Source organism: Hetaerina americana, unplaced genomic scaffold (genome assembly GCF_022747635.1).
Source record: "Hetaerina americana unplaced genomic scaffold, ioHetAmer1.1.p SCAF_3, whole genome shotgun sequence".
NCBI classification, from domain to species: Eukaryota; Metazoa; Arthropoda; class Insecta; order Odonata; family Calopterygidae; genus Hetaerina; species Hetaerina americana.
In genome coordinates this window covers 99,867,954-99,894,655 of record NW_027286874.1, presented here as the reverse complement: position 1 = coordinate 99,894,655, position 26,702 = coordinate 99,867,954, and the positions used below count along the sequence as shown (strand labels likewise).

General features: G+C 41.4%; 1 protein-coding gene across 1 annotated transcript in view; it reads right to left on the bottom strand.

The window, feature by feature from the left end:
- The window catches only part of FucTA (glycoprotein 3-alpha-L-fucosyltransferase A), a 162,146-nt gene that overhangs the window by 43,503 nt on the left and 91,941 nt on the right, over positions 1-26,702 (bottom strand). The window contains exon 3 of the mRNA XM_071588752.1: positions 695-2,682. Coding sequence (XP_071444853.1) covers positions 695-1,004 — 310 coding nt within the window. The 5' untranslated portion in view covers positions 1,005-2,682. The remainder of the gene's footprint in view (positions 1-694; positions 2,683-26,702) is intronic.

Below are 26,702 nucleotides of genomic sequence, written 5' to 3'. Positions count from 1 at the left end.
CCCTCAAAGCATTTACAAGGCAAAGTAAACCATTAAACTCAATTTTGATAAATTAACCAATAGTATTTTAAAATGCTCACTAATTTATTAAAAGTTGTCATTCAGAAAAATGATAGTTTTTGGCTAAAAATTCTTGCTTATTGTGAAATAATGTATTTTTTCATTAATTGATTAAAATCCATTTAAAAAGCTAGACACGTCATGGAATTGTCCTTATTTTGATCCTACACCCGGGAGGTGAGTAATTTTCTTTTTAAGTTCCCTTCCTTGAATACGCATTCACAAGTTTGTGATTGTCTAAGAGAGGAACTCACAAAAGGGGAAGCAGATTTAATCATGGACTCGTCTGCCAAACAGGGACGGAGAGATGGACAGGTCTCAGAAAAATCCTTGAGACCGCCCGAGAGCAAACAGGGCTTCCTTCCTTTTAATACTTTTCTATGAAATCCCAAGAGAGTTGGCACCGACCGAACCTTTTCATGCGTTTAATAAAAGGGAGCTTATAGACACGAAGGAAGGAGGCAGAGGCAAACTCCACGCATCTCCCCCGTGGGGAGAGGAGGAAAGGCCGAAAAGGAAGTGCCGTATGTTTACCTTCTGTCCATGCAATCTCTCCCTTAGCGGTCCACCCTCTTGACTTCGCGGGGATAAAGCTCCCGCTGGGCGGGGGCCCTCCCCCGAGAGCGACACTCACCCTGGTCCTTGGACGCCGCCGCCCTGACCCCCTCGACAGCTGCCTCCTCCTCGGCAATCTCCTCGTCCTCGCCCTCCACCGCGGGTGCCGCTCCCTGGAGGGCCGCCTGCGACTGCTGCTGTTGGTGAGGCGGAGGCGGCGGAGGGGCGGGCGGGGGCGGGAGACGCGGGTCGCCGGACGACGCCGAGGACGACGAGTACGGCCCCAGCCACACCTCCCTCTGGTGCCGGAGGTTGACCAGCAGGAAGAGTACGCAGGAGGTGGCCAGGAGGTAGAGGAATCCTCTCCGCAGGGACAACCTGAGAGCCATGGTGCTCACGAGGGTACCTCGGGGTCACGAATCGTGCTCACAATACCCCAACCCGCCCCTTCACACCTCTACCTCCTCCTTGGGAGACGAATGAACGTCCGCTGGGGAACGCCACTCGGGAATCGATAAAGCGAAGTAGTCCGACGCCTGAAGACGCATATTTCACAAAATCTCTTCCTCCGTTGAGCTCCGACGGTTCTGCCTCTTTCGCGAAATGGAAACTGCACGAGCACAAACACACAGGAAATTATTCTCCCTCGCCCGCGAAAACTTTCCTTTTAAGCATTTCCCCTGATGTAGATCCAAAAACGGAAACCATGGAAAAATACTGCGGTAATTTTTCTAGCTACTCATTTTTGCTGACTGATGAACTTACAGTGATACTAAACGGACGGTGAGTAAGCGTCGTCCGTATTTAAAGCTATTTGTTCCGTCGGTGGGCCACCTCGTCGGATGGCAGGTTGTGCGGGGAGAAAATGCCTTGTGAAATATTTTCACATCTTCAAATAAACATGAAGTTCACGTGAGCTGGCATTCATAACGAGGTAAGGCTACTAATCTGGATCACCAAATCTGCGCGCTGCAGTGGGAAGAGTGAAAAAAAACGTTGCGAATGCAATGGACTCGAGAATTCTAATTGAGCAAAATAAATAACATGAGCTCCCTTTTGGGTCACTCCCCAAAACTATAATCTTTCTTTCTTGAGATGTTCCAGGCGACAAAATGGGAAAATTGTGTGGGATTTGGCCGCTTTGGGGTAAATGCCCCCTTTCCTCCCCACTGAACTCCCTCGCTCCTTTTTAAATTCTCAAAAAAGAGAAGCGACGGCATAAAATGCGGACTTCAGCATTTGCGTGGACGTAACGTAATGGGGATGAGTACCCTCCCTTTCCCGAGGAAAGCACACACCCTCTCCGACAGCCTCGTAAAGCTTGGACTTGCGTGAGCGCGCGCGTGTGTGTGTGTGTACGTTGTGTTTACAGAGATAGCGGGTGGCGGTGGAATGGAAGGAGATTCGCAGCCGCGTAAACACGCAAGAACCTTGCTGAGGGCACCACAGAAAAAGGCGGAAAGCCGCTGATGCTCCACCTCCTGCCGCCTCTTCTCTTGGCCACGACGCGTCTAGCCCTCGCTAAAACCCTCCGGCAGCCAACGTTCGCCTGCTCTCTCTGCTTCCGGGGAGGACTAAGGGGAGGAACGAAAGAGCTGTGCGGAAAGAAAGGGTGTCGGAGGAACACTTTATTTTGAAAGGGCTAACGAAGGCAAGAGTGAGAGAGAGAGGGTGGGAGAGTGGTGGGGAGTTGGGGAGGGAGAGGATTACGGAGCGAGAGAGCAGAGGAGCGTCGGAAGGGTAGATGGAGGCGCGAGGGATAAAAAGGGTCGGTGGCGGAGGAGGAGGGAGTCAGTCGGCAGCGAGGTGAGTAAGCGTCGGCGGCGTTTGTCAGAGCCGAGAAACGGAGAAGAGGATCGCCCCTTTTTATCGTTGGAGGCTACGAAGACGGCTGAGCGAGGGGCGGGAGTGCGTGGAGCGAGCGGCCCGCGGAGGAGGGAAAGCGACGGCGTAGGATATTAGTGGGAGGCCCGCGGCTGCTCCTCATCGTCCCTTCTTCTTTCCCTATTTCTTCTTGCAACGGGCCTCCATGGCCCGCCATCACAACCCCTCCGTTACCAGGGCTCCCTGCAAATGGAAACAAATGGGATATTTCAGTATGAAGAGTTTCATCGGCCAAGATTCAAGAAGACTATCTTATGTGCGCGTTGTGAGAGGGTAGTGCGAATAATTTTTTTTACGGAATTAAGGTTTCGCAAAGCATGCATTGGGCATCTTCGACTCAAACTAGAGGGGAAACATTGGAGAACAGATATCGCTAAAATGAAACACAGCACAACCATAGTACACTTCTGGCAAAAAGTTCCAGCACATATTATAATTCGCTTATTTCACTGCATAAGATTTAACGGATGGCACAGTGACAGAGATAGAGAATAGAATCAAGACGCCTTTGTGTCGGCGACTCAAATCGGCATCCTAACTCAATTATGGAGACGGTTTTTTAAATGGAGGAACCTACCAAAAGAAAGGAATTTATTTAAAGCAATGAGGAAGAAAATTCGACTCGCCGGATTATCACTTCACTGAAAAAGAGTACACAAAATTATTTCGGTGATTATAATAAACATTACAATTTAAAGAGATGATGGCAACTAATCAATTAAAACTTAATTGACGCAAAGAAATTTACTCGATTGCCTGCCTAAGATCATCTGAGGAAACACTTCAACAAAGCCAATTACATAAAAAAATTTTATCTTTTTAAATGCCTCATTGATTTAACTGTAGAAATAAGAATTGTCTTAAACAAATATTTCGAGAAGGTAATGGAAATATTCTGGTTTTCGGGCTTTCGTCAGTAACGGTTGCCCATGGCGACGACTGAAAATGTTGATGTTTTCAAAACACCTCTCTCATTCCTTACAAAGGTCCCAGATCTTCCAAGCATCCAAACATTCAGAAATAATATTGAAAGAGATTCCACTGGAAGTTTCTAACTTTCAGCAAATTTTATTCGTCTCAATCAACTCTCGTTCTTGAAATTTGTTTCACATCGAAGGAAAAACCTATTTGCAAACCGAAATCAATCAGCATTTTGCTTGAAAAAAACGCAAAAATATTCAGCATGGGTAGATTAGATTTCTAAGCAAATCCAAGAGATATTATCCTTCTACAAATACCCTGCTCTCCCTCAAATGTCTCACATACTAATGAATATTCACTTATATCAAAGCAACGGGAAAAAATAAGATGAAAAAGAAAGCTTTTGCGTTGAAATTCAATTATTAAAGTTCCGTCGAAGGAACTATCATAGTGAACTAACATGCTTTACGTAATTCATAAGATTATGCGATACAAAAGTCCTGTTAACCCAGATAAAAAATCTTATTATTGTATTTCAGTAAATTACATTAATTGAGGAATTGGAAATTGCAAGTGTAATATTTTGCAGGATATTTGATCAAATGTGATTCCTTTAAGCGACATAAATCTACTCAAGAAAGGAGAAATAAACCTCCATATTAATGCTTCAGACATAAAGCATATAAAATGAAAATATTTTGTGCGAAGGTATGCATTTAGCATCTATTAACATTTCACTTTAGAGCAAAAATGGAAAGGGTCAGTTACCGACATAGAATGGCGTAAAAGGTCATTACAGTCAATGAAAAGTAAATAGATGTCAACATGAAACATCACTTAATCCTACAACGGTTGGGTACAATTATATTTGAGCCGCTTGATTAATTCCCGTGAGTGCACACCTATAGCCTGAATAAATGAAATAATAATGCAAATTAGTGATAATAGTGTTTACTGATTGGCGAGTCGTAACTGGCGATTGATGAATGATTGCTGATACTGGATTCACTTCTCTTTCGACGAAAGAATGGACTTTCCTACGAGTCAAAATTTAAATTGACACGATTCACTTCTAAAGCTCATGATCGGTAGTGAGTTCATCAGCCCGATGGAACTCTCTACACCTTTGAAACCTCACTATAGCTTATGCGATAAGAGAAGGGGATATCGACAGCAACTCCCATGTGGGACGGAAAATGGGATATTGGATAACCCCTGTACCCCGGGAAACGTAGATTCTTAATTATTGGACAATGGAAACAATTATGGCGATGAGAATCGAAAATACAGCATCGCCCCGGGGAAAGAAACTCCAGCATGCATTTTTAAATATTTCTCTCGTGCATCACGAAAAGCCTATTAACATCCTGGAAAAAAGTCTAGTAGTAAGAGCACACTTCAATTAAACACATTCGGACCAGCAAACTACTCTTCTGGTATTGAGGGATGGGCACTAATAGCAGCAATGAAGTGAAGATTGGAATCAACAGGCATGTGGTGCTACGTGAAAATGATGAAGATTAAATGGTCGGGTCAATTAACTAACGAGGATGTTCCACGAACTACGGGAGAAGGATGAAGTCGAATGGAAACATTGAAAGAAGAGGAGATAACGTTTTCGAGCACATGATGGTTTGATTAAGGCATCGTTGAAGAAAAAGTGGAGTTGAAGTTGAAAAGTTGAAGGAAATAAAGAACTACGTAATCCATATAAGGAATTCGAGATAGCGGGCAGAGGTGAAATGGGAGTACATGATAAAATAATTCGAAGAAGAATTCACGGAAAGAATGAATACCATATAGGTAAGTAACCTACAGGTTAGCTGAATGAATATAAAAGATTGGAGAGGAAGACCAAGAATGAAATGAATCAAGCAGACGATGAGATATTTGAGTGCAAGAAGCTCTGAAGTAATGAATAAACCAGCTCATAAGGAAATATAATGGAGTACGGAAAATCTTCAGACTGGTAGCTGCTGCTAATGATTAAATGACCCAAGAGATTTAAGGAGATGATTTAGTGCATTTAGGAGGTATGGGACGGTACTAAATAGAGTTATTACATTGAATTTTCAAATAGCGACACCTAACGAGATGATCCGCTACAGCTGACTACCCCCAAAAAATATTCATAATTAATTTAATTATTTAAAGCGGTACGAATTTCACATTCGTATCGCTATAAATAGTTAAATTTACAAGTACGAGAAAGCTATAAACATGGGTGAAATCTTTTTAGCACGCCATGTTTCAAACATTCAGTTAAAGTTTATAATGCTCAGTGCCGAGTGAAAAATGTTATCTTTGTTGCAACAATTTCCAAAGATTCCCTTGGGCATTCGTTTTCAATAGAAAACAAATTCCAAAAAGTGATGGGTCATATCCTCCGTTTATATTTAAAAAATGGTATTTTTATTTTATGAACACATTGGCATATGTGACCTAAATACCGTGAAAGTTGAGCAGACCCTGAACTTCGCTCCTGACAAGTATATACATATAATCAAAGAAGAAGGCAACCAAATATAGCACAGAGAAACAGTACGTTAAAGAAACGGGGAATTCAATTAACCAAAAATAAGCATGTCGTCTTTTTTAGGCAGTTGGGAATGAGAGCCAATTAAGATGAAGACGGGATGAGAATCGTTATAACATCTCAAAAGAAAGAAAGCCCGGAGATAGTATGTTTTCTCGATAGGAAAGGGTCGAAATTTAGATGTTTCTGTTATTATTTTAAAGACCAAGATCAAAGAAATGATTCTTCACCGCTACCGTATTTTTCAGTTTTGATTAATTAATAAATTGACAATTATGACGAAAACGAAATATACCGTCGACATTTTTAGCATCATGCAAAAAATATTCTGAAATGATACTGCTTTTCTTCCAAACTTTGAAATTTCAGGGGACAAATGATGATGTAGATGCTCTACGATGCATGATAAAAAATAAACACATTAGACAAAAATGAAGGGAAAGGTCCATAAAAATTGCTGTCGCAAATAGAATTTTTTGGACGGAACATTTCAAATTATCTTCAGTGCTGTTTGTTTTTTCATGAGAAGCCGACATGCATAAATAATACGATAATTTAAATATATAAAATTGCTGGCGGAAAAACCCATAACTGACTTTCTACTAATGCATGAAAAAAATGTTTCGCAAATTGGAGAGATTTTCGAAAACTCTCTGCACCCTTCTTTATATCTACAAGATTCTTGAAATAAAAAGGACAAAAAGGTGAAGAAAGAGAGAGTAACGAGAAAATAACATCGGAGGAACACGACACGACCACCCCATTTGTCTCGCTCTGCTATTCCAATGATGCAGCCGCTTCGTTCCCACACGCGCCGAAGAATAACAGCCAACAGTCGACGAGCGAGAGGAGACGTTGGGAAGGGAATGACGAGAGGGTGAGTGGAAGGAGAGGACGGAGAGTGGTGGATACACACACTGAAAGGCGGATTGCACAGAGAGAGAGAGGGAGGTAGGGGGAGGGCGAGGGAGGGATGGGGAGGTAGGGGGAGGGCGAGGGAGGGATGGGGAGGTAGGGAGAGAGAGGGAGAGAGAGGGAGAGAGAGGGAGAGAGAGGGAGAGAGAGGGAGAGAGAGGGAGAGAGAGGCAGGGAGAGGTAGGGAGAGGTAGGGAGAGGGAGAGAGGCAGGGAGAGATAGGGAGGGAGATCCCAGGTGGGGAATTCGGATGAAAAGTGAGTAGTAGGAACGGCACAAAGAGAGGAGAGATGGTAAGGAGATAGACTGTCATTTACTGGGGAGAAACTGAATCCCACGGAGTTCAATCAGCTGCCATTTAATGAACCTGCCTCGGTTGGGAAACGAATGAAAGAGGAAATAGAAGATCAATCAGAATAAAAACAGACAGTTGCTCCCAGAAAATTTGGTCCACTCGAGGGAAAATAAGATCATAAAAAGTAAGGAAATAAATAAAGATTTCCTTTGGAGAAAGGTATCATGGAGTCGCGGAAATCCCAGACGAGAATGGGGTAAGAAGGTGAAAAGTCAAACGGTAGGAGAAAAAAATGAAGCATTGACGGATGATGAAAGAAGGCACTTTGCTTTTCCACATAGAAATTTTTCTCTATTACGACCTATGTTTCATTACAGCGTAAAATCTTCAGGTCAACTTGAAGACTTTACGCTGTAACGAAACCTAGTTCGAAATTTAAAAAAATTCAATGCGGAAAAGCAAAGTGTCTTCTATCGTCATGAAGGATTTCCACGATGTTACGCCTGACACTCTGTCATTTATTAAGCATGGGCGGCTTTGGGTAAGCTTTGAGTTAACGTAAAGGAATGGGCTCAATGAACGCATCTAAATGCCTAAGCACGTGTATAATTTTTATATGCTCATGAAATATATACGTACATAAAATACCAGAAAAAACAAGGACTTGATATCACGTTAACAGTAATTAAGGTATTATTTCAAAATTCAATTCCCGGCGACAAGATGACCCTTGATCCTATCCACATCGGAAATTTTCTTCAATGCAGGAGGGTCAATACGAAGGGAAAATGAGGGGAATGAATGAGGAAGAGGTCAAAAGGAACAGAAATGATGAAAGCGTACATACATTTACACAGTCGTTAATTCATTTGAATTTGAGGGGTTCGGCGCGAAATGTAGACTAAGAATTTACCCCCAACGGTTCCAGAAATATGCGAGGAGGGAAGAGCGGAGTAAAGGGATCGAGGAGTTGAATGGGGAGAGATGACTCGCAGAAAGATACAGCGAAATGTTGTGACGCGGGGCAGGGGCGTGCGTGCCGAAGCGGGGAAACCAGTAATCTCACGGGCGCCATTTCCAGCAGACGCACACCGTCTCACCGTCGCCATTAAGGCCCCATGGAGATCGTTTGTTTACACACTGACCCGATCTCCTTAACCTTGGGCTTAATGCTTTCACTTCTCACCGCGCCTCCTTCAGCCCACCCCACGCTCTCCCTTTCCAAAACACCCCTCGATCCTCCCAAATACATTTCGTCGGTCTCCTTCACCGCCGCATCCCCTCCCCTGGCCCCTATCCCTATTTCAGTATCTTTTCTACACCTTTTTCAGCCTAATTATATTCGTATATATGCTTCCCTTTGACCCTTCGACCGAAGAATCAAGATGAAGAGTTGGGTGGTGGAAAATAAAAAAAAGAAGGGATGGGAAAAGGGAACAGAGTGGCGAGACTGTGGTAAGAGAGACGCAAGGAGTAGTGATGATCAGGGGCAGATGGTGAGAGCATGTTGTGAATATATACATGCGTACTCACACGCATATACTTCACGCTAGACGGCTCCTTCTACAGGTATCATCTACTCCGACCGTTTTAGGCATTCATGGCGGGACGAGGAAAGGCAAATGGAGAGAGGCATGGAGAAATGGTGAGAATGCGTAGGGAAGGTAACGGCTTTTATACGACGCGAGATCTAAGGGTATTGTGTCCTATTTCACCTACCCCATTAAAAGTATGAAACCCACAAAAAACAGTAACTATAACATAAATAAATCCCACAAGAGAAAGTAATATGGATGAAAAAATTTTAAAAATCCAAGAAGGTGAACCAAAAATTGGGCAAATTTACTCTATTAAGGAAACATAAAAGGAGAGTAATGAAATGCAAGAGTTTTCAACACGTTTTCCAAAACGATAAAGGAACACAGAAAGAGAACATTCAGACCGGAAGGGGACGTGAAAAAAAACGAGGGGGACTGCGCGCTAAAAAGCTAATTGTATTAGCAAAATTATACAGCTCCACTGTGGCCACAACAAAACTTAATACATTCCAATGAATGTCGTCTCGAAGAAGCGATACTTAAAATGTTTTAACGGGAGAAGATACGATTATCTTCCAATCAATCAAAAGGCAATTAATTTTAAATTTTCACCCTACATGAAAGGGAAAAAATATGATTGCGAATGCGTCAAATCAACGTCGGAGTTGAAGGAGAAAAAAAGATGAGGAGGGAGAATGTGGGGGAGAGAGGAATTGGGATGAGGGAGTAAGTCGAAGGGGTGAAGGCAAAGGGACGACGGAGGGACGAAATAGAGTTAAAAAGGAAGACTCCCTTTCAGCCTCGGAGAGTGCTGCTCACGCTACTCGGAGAAGTTTGAGACTTAATAAGCGAGTGAGCACAATCAACGCCTCGCGAGATTTCTTTTAACGGGAAAAATATAATTTGTCCGTCATGCTATTTTTTTTAGTTGGAAAAAGGAGGGAATGGCATATAATATGACGCGATTGCTTCCCTTCCCTCTCCCCCACACACTTTTTCTTTTTCCCGGAGAAAAAATTCGTCCTTAGGTGTACTTAAAATTCGTTAAGGAGAAAGAAAAAAAAAGAGGGAAGTGGATATAAAATTAAATGGAGTGCTGGTGAATGGGGTTGGTCCAAAAGTGAGGAAAGAGGTCTTAGCGTCTCTTTATGATTCTTTCTTCACGAGTCCGAATTGAGAGATCGGGCGAGAGGCGGGGCGGGGCGGGTGGAGGAGGAGATTTATTTTTCCCATTTCTTTACCTCCCCCAAGTGGAAACCTCTGGAGAAGTTGTTTTTCGGATTGTTTTCCGTCCGCAACTGGATGAGGAGGGTGTTGGAAGGTGAGGGCATTCTTTGGGGGCGAAAGAAGAGAATTGAATGAAGTGTGTGAGATTTGATTTCGAGAAAGCTTCGTACCGTCATTACCCTGGCATATATTCGGGACAGGACGGGATATACGCAATATATGTGAGCGAGGTGAGGAATCACGGGAGATGAAATTCCTCCTGAAATATTTGCGATCCACCTAAAAAAAAAACTGAAAATGTTTGTAGCTTCGAAGTGACGGCTTCTCTTTGTAACAAAAATGGAAATAGATGCCGGTTTCAGCGACTGAGTTTCGACACCACCTTCGGATACATGCCGGCCTCGGTGGCGGCGGGGTAACGTCCTTACCTACCAACCCAGAGGTCGTGGGTTCGATTCCCACCTATGTGGATTTCCCGCCATCTAGGGCTTGGTTGTATGTGATTGTCGTCAAATGTCTGTAATGTAGGGTTAGGTGGAAGAAGGGACTATTAGTCCCAACCTCGCCCAATTAAGTCGATAAATAAATAAATAAACGTTCCAAAGGACTTTTTTTTAACATTTGTATTTATATTTTAAACCCGCTCTCACCCCTATGCAATTGGAGGAAATACAAGAAAGACATTTCACCTCTTCCTCATCTCCGCGGGATGGGTCAGAGAATCACTCTTCCGATACTAGAGAGGGGATAAAGTGCTTTTTCCCCAGCAATTCTTTCTCACGGGAAACCGTGAAGGGGCGGGAGGTTGGTGGTAGGGAGACGCGAAGTGCGCTTGCGGACGGAGGTGGGTGGGTGGATGGAAAAGGCCGGGTTGAAGTTGGTAAATCACGGCATACCCTCGCCTTCCTTTCACTCACAAGATTTCGTGACTGCGGCTCCGCTTTCGCAGTCGCATGGCGTGACTACTTTCCATCAACGGGTTCAAGTTTGAATCTCTTCCTCGATAGTTGCGGTTAAATCCTGGAAGTAAGTGCATTTGGCCGATAGTTGGCTGCTATTTCACGCGGCACTCCCATCTTCATACTTCCGAATCCATTAAGATATAAATCATTAACAAAGTTCAAACTCGAAAAGCAGAATTTGAAAGAAAAACTCGAAGCATGAAGATTCGTTTTGTCAATTCTAACCTGCTTGTCGGAAGCTGATTCAACACGGAAAACTGATGTTCCGCAAGACAGATCAAGGCGTTCCGATGATAAATACTCTTATTGCCGGTCTTTGCTCAATTGAGCGCAATTGCTTCATTTGATCCTAATTAAATTGTAATAACATTTTAACTTTCATATAAACGGAAACCTTAAATTATGAAATTAATACTTCACTGCACGAAAGACTTCACCGATAGGTACATATATAATGAATATATTCCCATTTTCATTGGAAAATTTTCACATTTACCACATCAAACCATAATGCTATGCATGGCGTACATTGAAGGGTATACTTAAGTCATTTCCTGGTTTCATTCCTGATGGGTATTTAAAAAATGCATAATACTAATGAATCTTGCTGATGCTAATCCCTTTTGGAATTTCATCCAGGCGAGGTGCGGAATACACGAAATTTCGATGGCTGACTCTGCCATCGTCATCAGGGAGTTGAGGACGATTGCAGAGTCAGCTAAGGAAACGGAGCCATTCAGCACTCCACCTGAGAGAAATCCCGAGAGTACTTCATTAGTAGCATTCGCACGAAAACATTCAATATATTATAAATAGCTGTGTTGACTAGGCGTGATATGAAGTCACAGCCATGCTCCTAAAGGATGTTATTCTATAAGGCAGGTTTTCTACTAGATAAGTGTCTCATTGCCGAAGATATTATGACAACGTAATCAGATCGAAATTTAATATGAATCTATTACCATTTATTGTCTTTTAAATATAGTATTAAGATGATTGAAGTTGAATTTACCATTGAAACCGATAATCACAACTTTTAAGAATAAAAATTTTTTTTACCTTGAATTAGTAATAAAAAATTTAAAAAAAACAACATGAGAGAGAAAATCACTAAAGATGTCAAAGAAGTAAATTAAGTTTTTGCAACAGTGCGATCGCTAATTCTTATGATCTTTGAAGTGATTTAAATTCATAGCAACACTCGGTCCAGTTTTTTGGCCCTTAAGCAGACCACGATTTGTAATTACTATATCAAAAAAATCAAAGAAAGTGTGAAGGGTGTGTCTGACTTCTTCAGAAGATTTCGACCGTGGTGTATTTCCTCTATATCGTTTGGAAAAATATATATTATAGTTTAAAACCGTAATAATGTTTAAAATTATTAGTGCTAATATTAAAATCAAAGAGTGCATGAAATTTTTTCTGCCAACTATGAAAGCCTAGCCGGCCAAGCAGGTTACACCAACTGGCTACACCATCCGATTCTTTTAGTCAACCATTGCAGGCTGACAAGAAAGGAATGTACAGCAAAATTATCCGGGCGTAAAATCTTCATTCTATAGTGAGTGATGAACATCGTGTTTATTTAGCTGGGTACGAAACTGAGAATTAAATGAAGAATTATGGCTTTGAATTGGAAGTCATACATTGCCAATAACAGGGATGTTTAATACTGATAGGTGCAATGGCGACATGATGGTAAAAATTCCATTTTATTTGAGTTACTGATAGAAAAAATTGTCTACAAACGATGCTATCGAGATGGATACCACTTTATTGGCCTCAAATGAAAACGGGAATTTTACTTTGTGCGGTTATCTCCATGATTGATGCACACACTAAAGGTTCCCAATTCGCCGTCGGTATGCTTGGGTGGAGAAACACGTGCAAGAAAATATCGGAATACGAGACCTGAATACTGATTTATTCCATTAAAAGACGAACAAAGGTATAAGCGGTGAAAAAGTAGCCAACCAGAATTATGGCGCCATTTTATGGCTGTAAAAGTGAAAATCATAGCAAAACTATATTGTGGACAGTTTTACAGACACTGAGGACATTGGAATGGAACAAAAAGTATTTTTTCCATGCTTTCAGTTAGTCACTAAACGAGCTATTTTTCAAATTTCATAAGCCGAAGTTTCATTACTGAATGTAAAACAATAAAATAAAAGCGCAATATATTTTTTTAAATCTTTTTGCCACGACCAGCCTTCATTAGTTTCTCCGAATTGGTTCTAATGCCATAAGCATTACTTTTGAGGTGCATGTAAGCCAACACATAAGTGTAACCCCAAGATAAAGTACGTTGATAGGTTCAAAATGTATGAAATCTTACGCCCTGTCCCCATTATGAAACGTAATAAATTATAGACACGCTTTTGATACATTTTCCCTTCTGCAGATAAACCTGTAATACTAAGTGTGTTGTAATGAAAGCAATCTCTCCAAATTCCTTCGAGCAAAGAGAATTTTTGAACAATTCTAATGCCCCAAACATGCTCTCAAATAAAAAAAGCAACATCAGCATAAATGCGCATCAAATAAGTTATAATAGCATAACTATTATAATGCATATAGCCATTCACCGCAGTTCTATGACCGTTTGAAAAGTGACTTAATCGAGTTCCATAATTCCCTACCCTTTTTATCCATAATTATCATTTCACTTGTGTATAGAGAGAGACGGATATTGAAAGTAAATATTGTCTTCAAGATTCAAACTGGTGGCATTGGTGCCATCTATTAGTTGGTTATCTAATCTATTGGTTGCCATTCTAAAATTCATACTCATGAAAATTACAGGAACGTAAGAAAGCACGAACAAAATTTGATCAAATGCCAATTTTTTAATAATTTATTAATGAACTTTAAAAAAACTTCCGATCGGCAGTCGAACTGGAATCCCAAAGGACTTACCATCAGGCTTATTAAAAAAAATGCGAAAACTGACGAAGCATTAGTATTTTTCACATAAAAGCATAGCTACCGAAAGTGTGTTTTGTATTTCTCAGGGGAATCACGAGCTATTATTTAGCGAAACAAAAATAATTACAGTCCATAAATTAATTAGCTCTCACCAAAGTAGCATTAAACTAAAAGTAAGTGTAATGTGTGCTTGAATTAGTTCTCCATTTGTTTCACTGAAAATTCACCAACCATTCGTTCATGGGTGAGCACCGCAACTTGATAAAACTACTTTGGAAATTTTTATGTAATCCAGCTTACGATGCTTTCAGGAAATCGGATATACGAAACAAAGAACGCGTTCGATGTCAGGCATATTTTTGGAATTTATTCCAAGATACCGTTCATTTATAATTTTCTCGTTCTATTTTTGAATAAGAGCATAACAAAAACAATTAAGGACCTAATGATATCAGTGAAGGAGCAAAAGTTAATAAAAATACCACAAAGGAACCGCATCTATGGATCACCGAATGAAATTAAATTCGCTGGTGTTCAGGACAACGACCGCAGACGTTGTAAGCAGGTGTATACTGAATATCTGCTCTTTCAACCGCAGAATATAACCAAACTTTTTGGGAAAAAGTATATTCATCCTTATACGTATGAACATTAACATATTTACTATTCTCACATAAATAAATAAATAAATAAATAAATAAATATATATATATATATATATATATATATATATATATATATATATTATTTTTTCGACGCCCTGTATATAACAGGGCGTCCAAAATTGGTCCTCCTGGCTGGAGCTGTATGAGTAATAACTCTGTCCTTTCCACGAGGAGATCGAGGGTGGTAGAGGTGGGTGAGGGTGAGAGGGGGGTGGAGAGAGGGTTGGAAAGGGGAATGGAAATGAGAAGTGGCGATGGGGAAAGCGAGAATATATCGGGAGGAGAATGGGGAGCGCTCGTTCGACGTGAGTGGAGCGCAGAGGAAACAATTACTGCGACACACACAAGGACTTTAGGGCTTACCCGAACGAATTTAAACGCTCTGCAATCCATAGGAATGAAAGCAAATGGCAATATTCTCCGTCAATAAATGTTTATTAATGCTCCTCATAAGTTTTATGGATGTAGGTTTCGAATTTATTGGAAAATTAATCGTTTTTACGACTTTTCTTCTAAATTTATAGCTAAGGCATCAGCAAAACCAGTTACTCGGCCTTAGTGTAAAAACCGATATTTACGATAGCATTATTTAAGGTATTTTTTAAAAGTATAACAGTCCCAAAAAGTAGTTGCATGTAAATAGTTTTTAACTAGCATGGTTTTTAAGCTTGTATATTTAAAACAAGCAGTTACAGAGTGTTGAACGAATCAATATTTGTGTTCTAATGCAAATACTGTAAGAGTAATATCAGAATAGCTGTTAGTAACTTTCGCGACAACATACTCCCGGAACTGCCATAAAATGTCAGAATTGTTTTCGATTACCTTCAAATGATGTGACCAAGAAATTGTTAAATTCGCTGACAAATATTTTTTAGCCAACGGTATATTAAAGCTGTAAGCTTATCCGAAAGCAAAGGGAGAAATGATTACGCATATGGGCTGTCACAGAGTCCAGAGCTCTTTAATATAAGCTAGAGTAAATGAGGATGGATGAAACGAGATTGTGGGAAACAAGAAAGAGGAAGAAGAAGAGCAGACCACGTAAAGAGAGGCTGCACACGGGGACGCAGAAGTACTTCCTTGTATGCAAATCTCTTTAACACTCCAAATTGTTTAAACTCAAGCGTAGGGTGAATTTCAAAACTTCTCATCTGAGAAAATAAGGGAGTTGATATAGCAAAAGGAAAAATCAATTTTTGGATATAGAAATGGGAGTAAAATAATGTCGGGAAAAATTGAACGCATAATAATGATTTTAACTGATCTTTAAGCCGATGAATCTATCCTTAAAATTAAAAAAAATACCGGACAACCGAGACCAAATTCCTCCAAAAGAGAACGGGAAATTGACTGGTTAGTGACAAGCCGTTTCATAAATCGAGTGCGAGTTTGATATTCCGCGAAAGCAATGATCCAATTCGGCACCGCCCCTTGGCGACGCCTTCGTGAGCTACTTAGAAACGAGAACACCCACGTGAGTTACGTACGAGGTATTCCACCTTAATTTTTTCAAGAGCCGACATCTTGGTGGTTGTCCCAGGAAAACTTGGTATTGGGCAAGAAAAGATACCGTTATCCATTACCTATCGCATAATTCCTACCACTATCTACTGTATAAACCCTAAGTCTAATTATTAGGTATAGCAGCCACGTAGATAAAAAAGATTAATAGTTGTCGATGATAAGAACTAGCGAGGAAGAACAAGAAAAGAATAATCCAAACAGATAATTAGAGAGATAATCATGAGGTGTCACAGTGCAATATACTTATAGTCTTACACAAGAGCAACGCTTAGACATGGCAACCGATAATCAGAGTGACATCTAAGGAGGATGGGAAAATATGGATGCTGGGGAATGAGCCTTCGTCACGCAAAATTAAGACCACGGTGGATGCGTCCCCAGCTTCACTTATCATTAACAGAGCTCCCTTTCCAGGTTGACAATCATCCTGCCCGACTATGACGTAGTGTTTTTATTAGGCATGCAAAACGTGTTACAATAAGACCATAATACGACAGTAATTTCGGCTTCTTTAAAATACCATGCATAATAAACGCAATGTAAAACCCTTTGAGGATAATTATTTTCCATGGAACGACTAGGGGCATACGCGAGTGGGAAAAACCTGTTTCTCGATCGATGGTGCACGTGGAACAACATTTTCCAAAAGAAGCAGATATGTAGATCCGCAACGCTATGGATAATGTAATAACTTTTCTCATCTTGGTCTCACGATCCACCGCGGAAAAATGATGGAGAGGTGTGGAAGGGGGTGGGCGGAGATAGGCACTCAGTACCACGATACTTCATTAAGGAACGGAGCACACGGACCACCTTCCCACTAATTGTAAGTCGCGTACTCTAAACACTCGAGTGCTAATGGGTCCGGGAAGGTGAGAAAGTTTGACAGGAGTGAGAGGGAAAGGAGAGCGGGTGAGGGGAGGGCAAGAGGGATGGGGAAGGGAGGGAGGAGAGCCGGTAGCCGAAGGGAAGCAGGTGGAACTGACGCGTGTTAACACGGTGAATACGACGAATGAGTCTCCGTGAAGCAACCTTCGCTGACGGCAAGGGAGAAGGGCGTCCCAACGGGAACGGGTCAATCAACCCGCCCACGTAATGGTGCCTGGGTCACCACCACCACCACCCACCCGCCCACCGACCCAACTACCTCTCAATCTCTCCCTCCCCGGCGCCCTTTCGCTCACTCTCCGTGCGTGGCCTCCCTTTCTCCTGCTACCCTCCACGTAATACTCGGCATACCACCATCCTGGAAAAGCATTACCCACAAATGTCGGCGGAGCGAAATTTCATCTCCCGCCCCCGCCCTGCAAATACCTCGCCCCCCCCCAGTACCCGGAATCTTTTCAGCCCTTCCTCACTCATCATCGCTCACCGTCGTCCTTCCTGCCCCGTCTGTCCTCGCCACTTGTCCTTCTCTCTCTTCTCTTCTTCCTCCCACGTCAGAACCTTTGCCACTCATTCATCCCATACCTCACCATCCCCTACATCTCTCTCTCTCTCCCTGTTTTCTTTGCACGCATCCCAATCTCTTCTCCATCGTCGCCTCGGACAGGAAAAGAATTAAGTAAAAGAACGAGACAACTCGATTACGAGAATGTACCCGCTTCCAAATGAGAGGATTGGGAAGAAAAGAAAAGAAAGCATTCTCGCAGTCGTCGCTAAAAATTGGATGAATCCAAAGAACTTGTTTACGATCCTCCATCTCCCCTTTCGCTCTCGCCCTCGCTCACTCACTCACTTTCTCCTCTGCCTCCCCGTCTCTCCCTGGCTCTATTCTTCCCCCTCCTCGGAGCGCACGCCCTCCCTCCCGTCTTCCAGCCTCCCTCCGACCCTCCACCACGCTCTCCTCCCCGCCCTCCATCCCCGTACATTTGCGCGCATCGGTGAGCGGTATAAGTATACGTTAGGCGTGGAACTGTTCGCACAGTATTCGAGGTGGCAGTTAGGGAATGTATTGGAGGGGATTATGGGGAAGATAGGGGACAAGGGAGACGAGAACGCTACGTTTAATTTATATGGAAATTTAGCGCGGACGAGAAATTGCTATTCGAATTTTCCTATAAAAGATATTCCGGATGAATTATTGGCAAAGGAACCCCCACAAAAAAAATCCACGCTCTCTTCAACGTGCTCTATAGAGGTTTCAATATGCTTACAGTGTTGGAAGGTGATATGTTTTCTTTTTTTAAACAGGTATGGATTGCGCCGGAGTCCGTGCTATGGTAGGTCGCCAATGGATTCCAGAATGAAATAATAATAAAAAAATTGGACTGAAACGCCGACGACGAATACAAGAAAGGGGTCGGGTATTATTATTTTCTCCCTTTGAAGTGGGTTTCACTACCGGAACCCCTTTGTTTCACGCATAACGGCTGAATTCACGTAAAAAAGTATACATAAACCCAATGTTACATGAGTATTTTACAGGATACTCCATCGTGCGGAATCGAAAAAAACGCCAAGTCCTAGCATTGGTTACATTTCTATGCCTCGAACGCTAAGCGGTGGGGTTTGAAGGTCATTTATAACTAGGAGAAATGTTTTCACCCACATGAAACCCACACGTATTGCATTACTGAAAGGAAAAGCAAGTCCTTATAAATTTCGCACAAACCTGCAGTAAAACGATCAGAAAATTGTACATTCGTGTTAAACGTTTTTAATGATCGGTGTGCATGAAAAATATTCCCAAGCTGTATAAAATATTGTGTTGCGTGGATGGTTTCATTTACAATTTACGGGTTCTGGGACTAAAAATCGATCCGAAACTCTCAAAAATTAAAATTAATTCAACGACATAAGCCACTTCATCAGATTACATAGTCGCGCATTGATTAAGTTAATCGTACCACTTTGCCTAAGTCTTATGTAAATCGACGCAACAGATAGTAATACAATATGACGTGATGCACAAAATCTATTATCTTTCAATCGTTTAAATGCATGCCATTAATATTTATATTTATGGCCAAGGAACAATATGGGGTAGTTTTCGTCGAAGGAAACGCTAAATTAATCCCTAGCACCGTTCTCTCCTCTTACCAATAAATGCAATCGGTGAAACACTCGCTTGCAGGCGCTACGCCACCGAGGCCATTCCTTCAACCGCAGTGCCCTAAATAGATGCGAGCTTATTTTTTCGATATCTACGGCAATTGAAAAATTATTCTCACCCGAGTAACCCAGGGAACGGCGGCGGAGAGGATGGAAGCCAGGACCTCATCACGGCACCTGTTTCTCCAAATTTGAAAAAAAACTCGGGCGCCGCCCTTTCGGGCACGCGGGTCCCCGGTGGTCGGGAATATAACGTAATTACACGCGCGGTTATGACTCGAGCAGGAAATTAAATGCGGCCACTCTCTGGACAAAAGAGAAGGGGAGAACGAGAGGCGAGGGAAGAGAGGTGAGCGGCACGGGTCGAGAAATCGACCGAGTCTGCGAGTATTTTACGCCCCCGCCCAACCCCTCCCCGCTCCTCCCGCCCCCTCGCCCTCCGTTCTCCCCCACGCCTGACTTCCTCTCCGCCTCCCCCACTACCACCTCAGTGCCCACCTTCGCCCAAAATTCCTCCCTTTTGTCTCCACGTTTCCGATAACCTTCTCCTCCCACGCGACCCCCCTCTAAAAGTTTCCCTCTCCTCTATACCTTCCCTCACTGCAGAAGCGTGTCTCCTTTAATGCCCACTTGCGCGGCGACGAACACTGCGTGCTCGGGTTCGATCTCCCGACGCGACATTATCCAGGCCCGGAGAGAGATGTCGCGGCTCTCACCCGCCGGTTCCACCCAACCGCCCCTTCTCCAAACCCTCTCCCCCCCCTCACCACGAGTGCGGCGTCGGCGAGGAGGGATCGGTAGATATGCGGGGAAGGGAGTGCGGTGAAGGGGGGAGGAGAGCGTGAGAACAACCTCTCTGCTCTCCTGAGCTCAAGAACAAAGTTCATCCACAGACTTACCCCTTCGGAAGACTTTACGTAATTCAAAAATCAGGGAAAGTACGTACCAAGTCAGCTGAATTGTTTCAGTGATAAGGGACTTCCAAAGAAATGGCATTTAATGACCAAACTTTTCGGAAAATCGAACATTTTTATGCAGATTTTAAAGTAATGCAAACAGAATAGGTTGTATCTAAAAATTTTAGAGAAAAAAGATTCCGGGAAAAATGAAACTCGGGGATGTTTTGCAGCCTGTAGATGGTTTTTTCTCATTAAAGCTATGGTTTTTGATTAGTGTTTATAAGTGTTAAAGCCGTAAGCTGAGAGTAAACTTTCAATTATACAAATATAGTATGTTTCCATATATTACCAAATACATGTGTTGTTATTACCTATTTGAAACACACTTCGGAGTTATTGTGGCACCTTATTTTTAATGCTTCTCATTGCCCCTTAGAGAATATTGCATTATTAAATCACCTATCTCTGAAAAAGGTTTGAATCCATTTTATATGCAAAATGTATATTGATAGCATGTGTAAGTATTCTCTAGTAGTTATTAAACTGTGGTAGCAATGGAATTCAAGTATTTAAAGGCCTGTCATATGGACGAATGTCGTGGCAATCCGGACACTTTAGTGTTCGATTTAAGAATAGGCAAACTAGGCGAACGACAATGCTCGCACGTCTTTAAGATCTTAACCAATGGAAACCAGCTCTGCTCTGACTCATTAGAAACATGTATGTATGTATGTAACTATGTATGACCTTCATAAAAAATTAAAAACTCATTCCACGCACTATGAAATTATGGGGTCAGAAATTCCTTTAAAAGTTGGAACTACAGCCGTCTAAGTCTGCACCTTGGGGCTCTTGTACAGCTCACTCTTCCAAAAAGAACATGCAATTACTACGTAGTTTAGAGTGTCAATGTTTTTAGAGGGAATAAGCAGTGACCTTAACGTGGAGTTTTCTCTCTTTCCGCTTTCACTTTAGTTTTCCAAATCTACCCTTAGGAAACAAATCGAGAGAGCGGTTTGGCATTTAAAACAGCCAAGATTTGGATCAGCATCAATGACGGGTATATATTCTTCGTTTTTGCTTCTTGCCCTTGTTAATATTCATTAAACCAAGTTTTCCCTCTCTCAAGGTACATAAAAATTTTCTTGGAATTCACTTTAGCTAACAAGCAAAGCAATATGATTTCCTTCGTAATTTACACAGAATTGCAAAGAAACAAGTTTTTTCTTTTATAGTATTCAAAATTTTGGTCTATATGGTGTAATAAGGCAGGCGGAGGGAAACCTCTAAAACAGATGCTCGTTGAACGTGTATGCATGTACTAGTATTCAAAGACTAAGTGTGGAGCAATGTCCTCGAGAGATTTAGCTGCTCATTGCTATTGTAACTAGGACTGGAACTAGAGTAAAATTAAGTGTTCTGAAACAACAAAATCCCACTATTTAGTGCATGAACTAGATACTCTATTATATTCTGCATTTATAAATGCCAAAAGAATATTTATGAACAGTTTATGTCAAATTAAAACAATCAGAAAAAATTATTTGAAAGCACAAGTTTGGCTCAAGTGGAAACCACAGACAGTTGTTTGAGTCCACCAATCACAAGATTGCTAACTTATTCTAACGTCTTTCAATTTTCATTGAGGCACACGTTAAATTTCCTCCACTTTTATGATTGCGACTGGTGGTAAGAAAAATTTCCAAGCTAAAATTTTGCGGAAATTGGATGAGCGGAGATAAGGGTAACCTTAAAATCATCTCCGCTCGCTCCCCGTCGCTCTCGACCTCTAAAAGAATGTCCTTTTCCCACAAAAACCTCCTCATAGCAAACCCCTCGTTCCCCTTCACCCATCCCTGGTGCTGCAATTCCATCAAAAAATCCCACCGCCCTTATCAATAACTCGCGGCGACGCCTCCACCTCGCAGTAAGAGCCTCGAAAAACCACTCACGTCGCGCGCAACCCGTCTCCCCCGAGGGACCAACCTCCCTCCCTTCCCTGCTCCCCTTTGTTTAGTTATTTATTTTTTCCCGAAAGTCAATCCAAGTCACCGAAGAGAGAGGAGAGTCGCTCATTTTCGTTGACTTCAATTAAGGTCTCATTCTATCAAACACATTCCTGCCTTCGGGATGATTAACGATTTTCGGGTGAAAAATTAAACATTTACTTATGCTGCTCTCCTCCCGAAGATTTACTGGAAAGCAATGGCATATTCATGGCATTTAATTAGACAGCCTGAAGTTATTTTCTGTCGTTAATTTTTCATATTGTTTAATTTAACAGCAGTACACGTTTTACCATGAGTGATAATATAATATCGAAAAATAGAAAAATGTAAAAAAATGACTATTTCCGAAGAGAAATGCATAATTCTCTTCCGGCAATTTAGCTCCTATTTTAAACCCAACTTGTGGATAATGGGGCATGATGGAGGGATAATACTCATGGTGTCTAATACTCCTTGATTTTCATGTACTCTTCAGCTTTGACCATCTGAAACCTGCTTATTTCGAGATGAGGCAATTAGCCATGGTAGATGAGTTATTTTCATGGGAAAACTTTTATCTTTTAATTGGGTAGTATATTTCTACAGCTACTCTAATCTCTCCATTTTAATTTGTGTTCAGTCTTAAGATATTTAGCAATTCAATTTAACATGCAAGTTTATTTATATTACACAAACATTAATTGCTATTAAGATTGAAGTCTCCCATCTTCTCCTCGCCCTTTTAGAATTTTCTTCCGCAATTAATATTTTTTCTTCAAAAGTTTACTCTCTTATTTGAACGACAAGTTTCTCAACGATGTCAAAAATATATCATGCTTTCTGAAGAAGCATATTACTAGGTACTACCTGTAAGCGAAATTCAAGAGAATATACGCTAACACAGGGACAAAACATATTTGTCATAGGCAAATTTCGGCATGTAACGTTCATGCTAGCCATCAAGAATCCTGCAAACCAAACAAGGCCTTCCAGCGTGATCATCCATAAACCATAAACACAGTAATCAACCCGAAGGGGGGTTTAGTAGGTGATGGTAGAGTTCACCCAGTACTAAGCCCGACGGCGCGTAAAATTCACACATCAGGGTAGGGGGGCCAGTTCCTTTCCCTGAGCCGGTTATGGTTTCCCAGGAAGATCTAGTACCCGAAAAATCACATAGTTTAGGTGGAGCTGCAGGTACCCAGAGTGCCTTGCCCGGGACTCGAACCCGGGACCCTCCGGTCGGTAGTCCTACCCCCTGAACTACCGCGACCCACAATATTTCAAAGTCATTTTATAATATGAATGGTTTTAGACATTCATGCTTTTTATTACCGAAAAATCACTTTAGCTTGGGTGGAGCTGCAGGTGTCCAGAGTGCCTTGCCCGGGAATCGAACCCGAGACCCTCCACTCAGCAGTCCAATGCTCTACTCACTGGACTACCGCGACCCACCCTAATCAATAACTCATAAAGTACTATTAGTTTCATAGACATTTATTTTATGAATCGTGCATTTAATAACAATAAACTGTTGGAGTCACGCCGTAAAATATTTATTTAGGAGTGCTATCGGACATAATTGGAAACAAATCAACCAATTTACTACAAATTCTCTATAACTATCGATAGGGATTTTATATACTCGCTCCATATTCAGACGATAAGTGAGCAACGGAATTTTTTTTGAGAAAAAATATATTGAAAGTAATTTATTAGTGGTGGTTAAGATAAAAAACTTCAACAGTTCTCTAAAGAAGTTCAAATAATGTACTACTCTGTTCCATGGGGTATACTATGGAAGTTTTTGGTAATCAATTAGAATTCATTTCATCCAGAGGTTTTCTTTGTAATTACCCCTAATCTGTTTCAGTTAAAATTAATAAACCACCTAAATACACGCAATGAATAGTCAAAGTTTTAATATTCATCCGATTACGGTAACCTTCTCTTATTGTTCAAGTTAAACAAATGGATGATTAATCGAACAGCGATTATTTTTTAGAAACACTTCGTAAACGATACCCATAATAAAATACAGAGGTATTGCACGAGGTTTTTCGTTTTACATGGAGTTGCGTCATTAAGAACGGAGAAGGGTGGATTCCCTTAATCTCTCGCAATTTCCATGCCTCAGATTTTTTTATATTTTTTTAAAGACCTTAATTGCTGGTTATTCATAGAAAGGCCTTCGTAATGACCAGAAGATAAAAGGAAGGATTATTACTATTATTTTTCCATTGCATTACAAGCATGCATTTACTTGCACGTATTTTACTTTAAATCCCCAGTTGCCGTCGATGCCTTCCCCACGCCATTCCCCCCCACCCCTCTCCCCCCGCCAAGCGAACTCCACTCCCTCCGGAGTTGCCCTCCGGATTCGAGGCGATCGCGGCGATAAACTGCTGATAATGGGTGATGAAGGAGTCCGCTCCGGGAATGGAACGGGCGGGAGTCCATTATCTCCATCACGAGTTATTCTTTTTATACGCCTAAAAATTCAAACTAACGAGAAGAAATGGGCGATACTGGGTCTCAGCGTTTTAGGAGCGAAAAAATAGTAAAAACCATTCGGAGAAAACGGCCCAGATATTCCAGAAAATCCAGAATACCAATTCTGTCGAAAACAAATAAATAATATTCAGTGCTATCCTTTGAGAAAGAGACTCAATTATCGTGTACCGACTGATTCCATTCGCAGTTGCATTTCAATTTGGTTGGCTATCCCGTGCGCCAAAATTACATTCATTTTTCAAAGTAGACGTTAAGATTCTGCAAAAATTGCCTCCATTTTTCGGTTAACACAATTCATTATGCAGAAAAAGGTAGAGAAGGTCACTGTAAAAGCCATGCGAAAATCCAGAACACGAGTTTCTCCGACATTTTTGCAGTAATTAGTACAGTAATCATACGGCAGGTTATTTTCACTTCGAAATTAGCTCAACTTGTAATAAGATATGCTAGCGTATGAATTGCACACGGATTCAAGTATTGGGGAACGGCGATTACATGGTTTGCGCCATCAGTGGCTTTCAGTTGGATATGAGCATTGCACTGCTTGATTTAAGATGGGTCTGTCCGGAGGAAGCCTCCTGATCTGAAGTTGGGACTAAAGTTAATAAATGTGAATAGGTTGTTTCTTCCGAGTTTTCTAGCTAACATGCTACCACGCCGTCAGTTTTCACTACCACAACCTACTAAATGAATAGCCAGAAGTACACAAAGAGACGCGGATCATGATTAAGTGGAGAGACTTACGTGTAAATGTGCACGTATCCAAGGTAAGACAATTTATTGTGTTCATGTCAGTAATTAATCAAAATGAACAGAAATGCATTATTTCTTGAATCACAACAGACAGGAAATAAATTTCCAAGGATCGAATAAGAATTGTGACAATTTCAACTTCCTTACCATTTCAGTGGTGAGGGAGTCAAAATAAGTTCAGGATTCTACAACAAACCTCTCCGTTATATGATACATATGAAAAAAATGATCAAGCAAACGGCGTGCCAGAGAAACACCAATTAGTTCGAATTTACTTTGAACAATGCATTGTACATTTCAATGAATCTAAAACATGTAAGCCATAAAAATAGGAGTCATCATTATTATATATCCTAATCTGGGTTTATATTTTCTAAGCTATAGATACCGCACGAGGGAATTCGGGTTGAGCCAACAGCATCTATCCTAGTGATTTAACCCTTAACGTTGACAGCTTTCGTTTTAAAAAATAATCCTCGAAGCATTGAATCATGATGGATGCCTCTTTAGAGGATGAAATCTATTATTTATTGATTATTCGAACATTTCACTGCTAGGAACGTAAACTAATACACTTTCATCGACTAAACAATGAGCTTTGGGTTTTTTTATTGATTTTGCAAGGAGTCTCAACCCTCCCTTAACTTCCCATCCCCTCTCACCCCTCCCACTCTCTTACATCTCCGCCAAGCAGAGCACACCATAGTCACGTGATTGCGGTTCACCACCGGGCGCTGGAATTCAAGGGCCGAAAACAAAGAAACAGCGAAGAGCGAGGCGCTTAAAAGTGTGCCGTCGAAGAGCGTAAAAGGTCATCAAAGAGGAACTGTTTCCCTCTAATCACAAACTCTCTTTCGAGGTACCTTGAGAGAAAAAAAACTTCACGATTTTTATCACTCGTGGAGTGCATTGAAGTTGAAATGTGGATCCGAGATGTGAATGACAGCTTCGATTTATTTGAGCCATAAATAAAATGCAAGCGTCGAAGCGAAGTATTCCGCGTTGAAAATAATTCCTAAATTTAATCTAATCTTCGAAGGATCAAAGAGCGATCGTTAAAAGTCCCATCATTACTAAGAGCTAACGATTTTTGGGTGAAATTCAGAGACGGGAGTCTTGACTCAGGGTCATAAAAACCGTTCGTTTGATCAAAAATCGACAATCATGCATTTGGTAGGACGGGAAAATGTGTCACGCTTACTGCTTGACAATGCTTCATGAATTTTAAGCAAAAAAATGGCATTAAAATATGTATCGTTTCATTTGAATCCACACATTATTATTGGCTGCGTAATCGGATGCTCAACAGTCCTCTTAGGTTATTGTGGTTCTGGAACGTGGTCCGATGAGAATTCTAATAAAAATTTTTATAATAGACATATTTTATGTCGATATCTACATAACAACTTGATAAAGGTTTCCACGTTTGCGCAAAACAGAATCTGAGCAATAAAAATATTTCGAAACACTGAAATTTATGC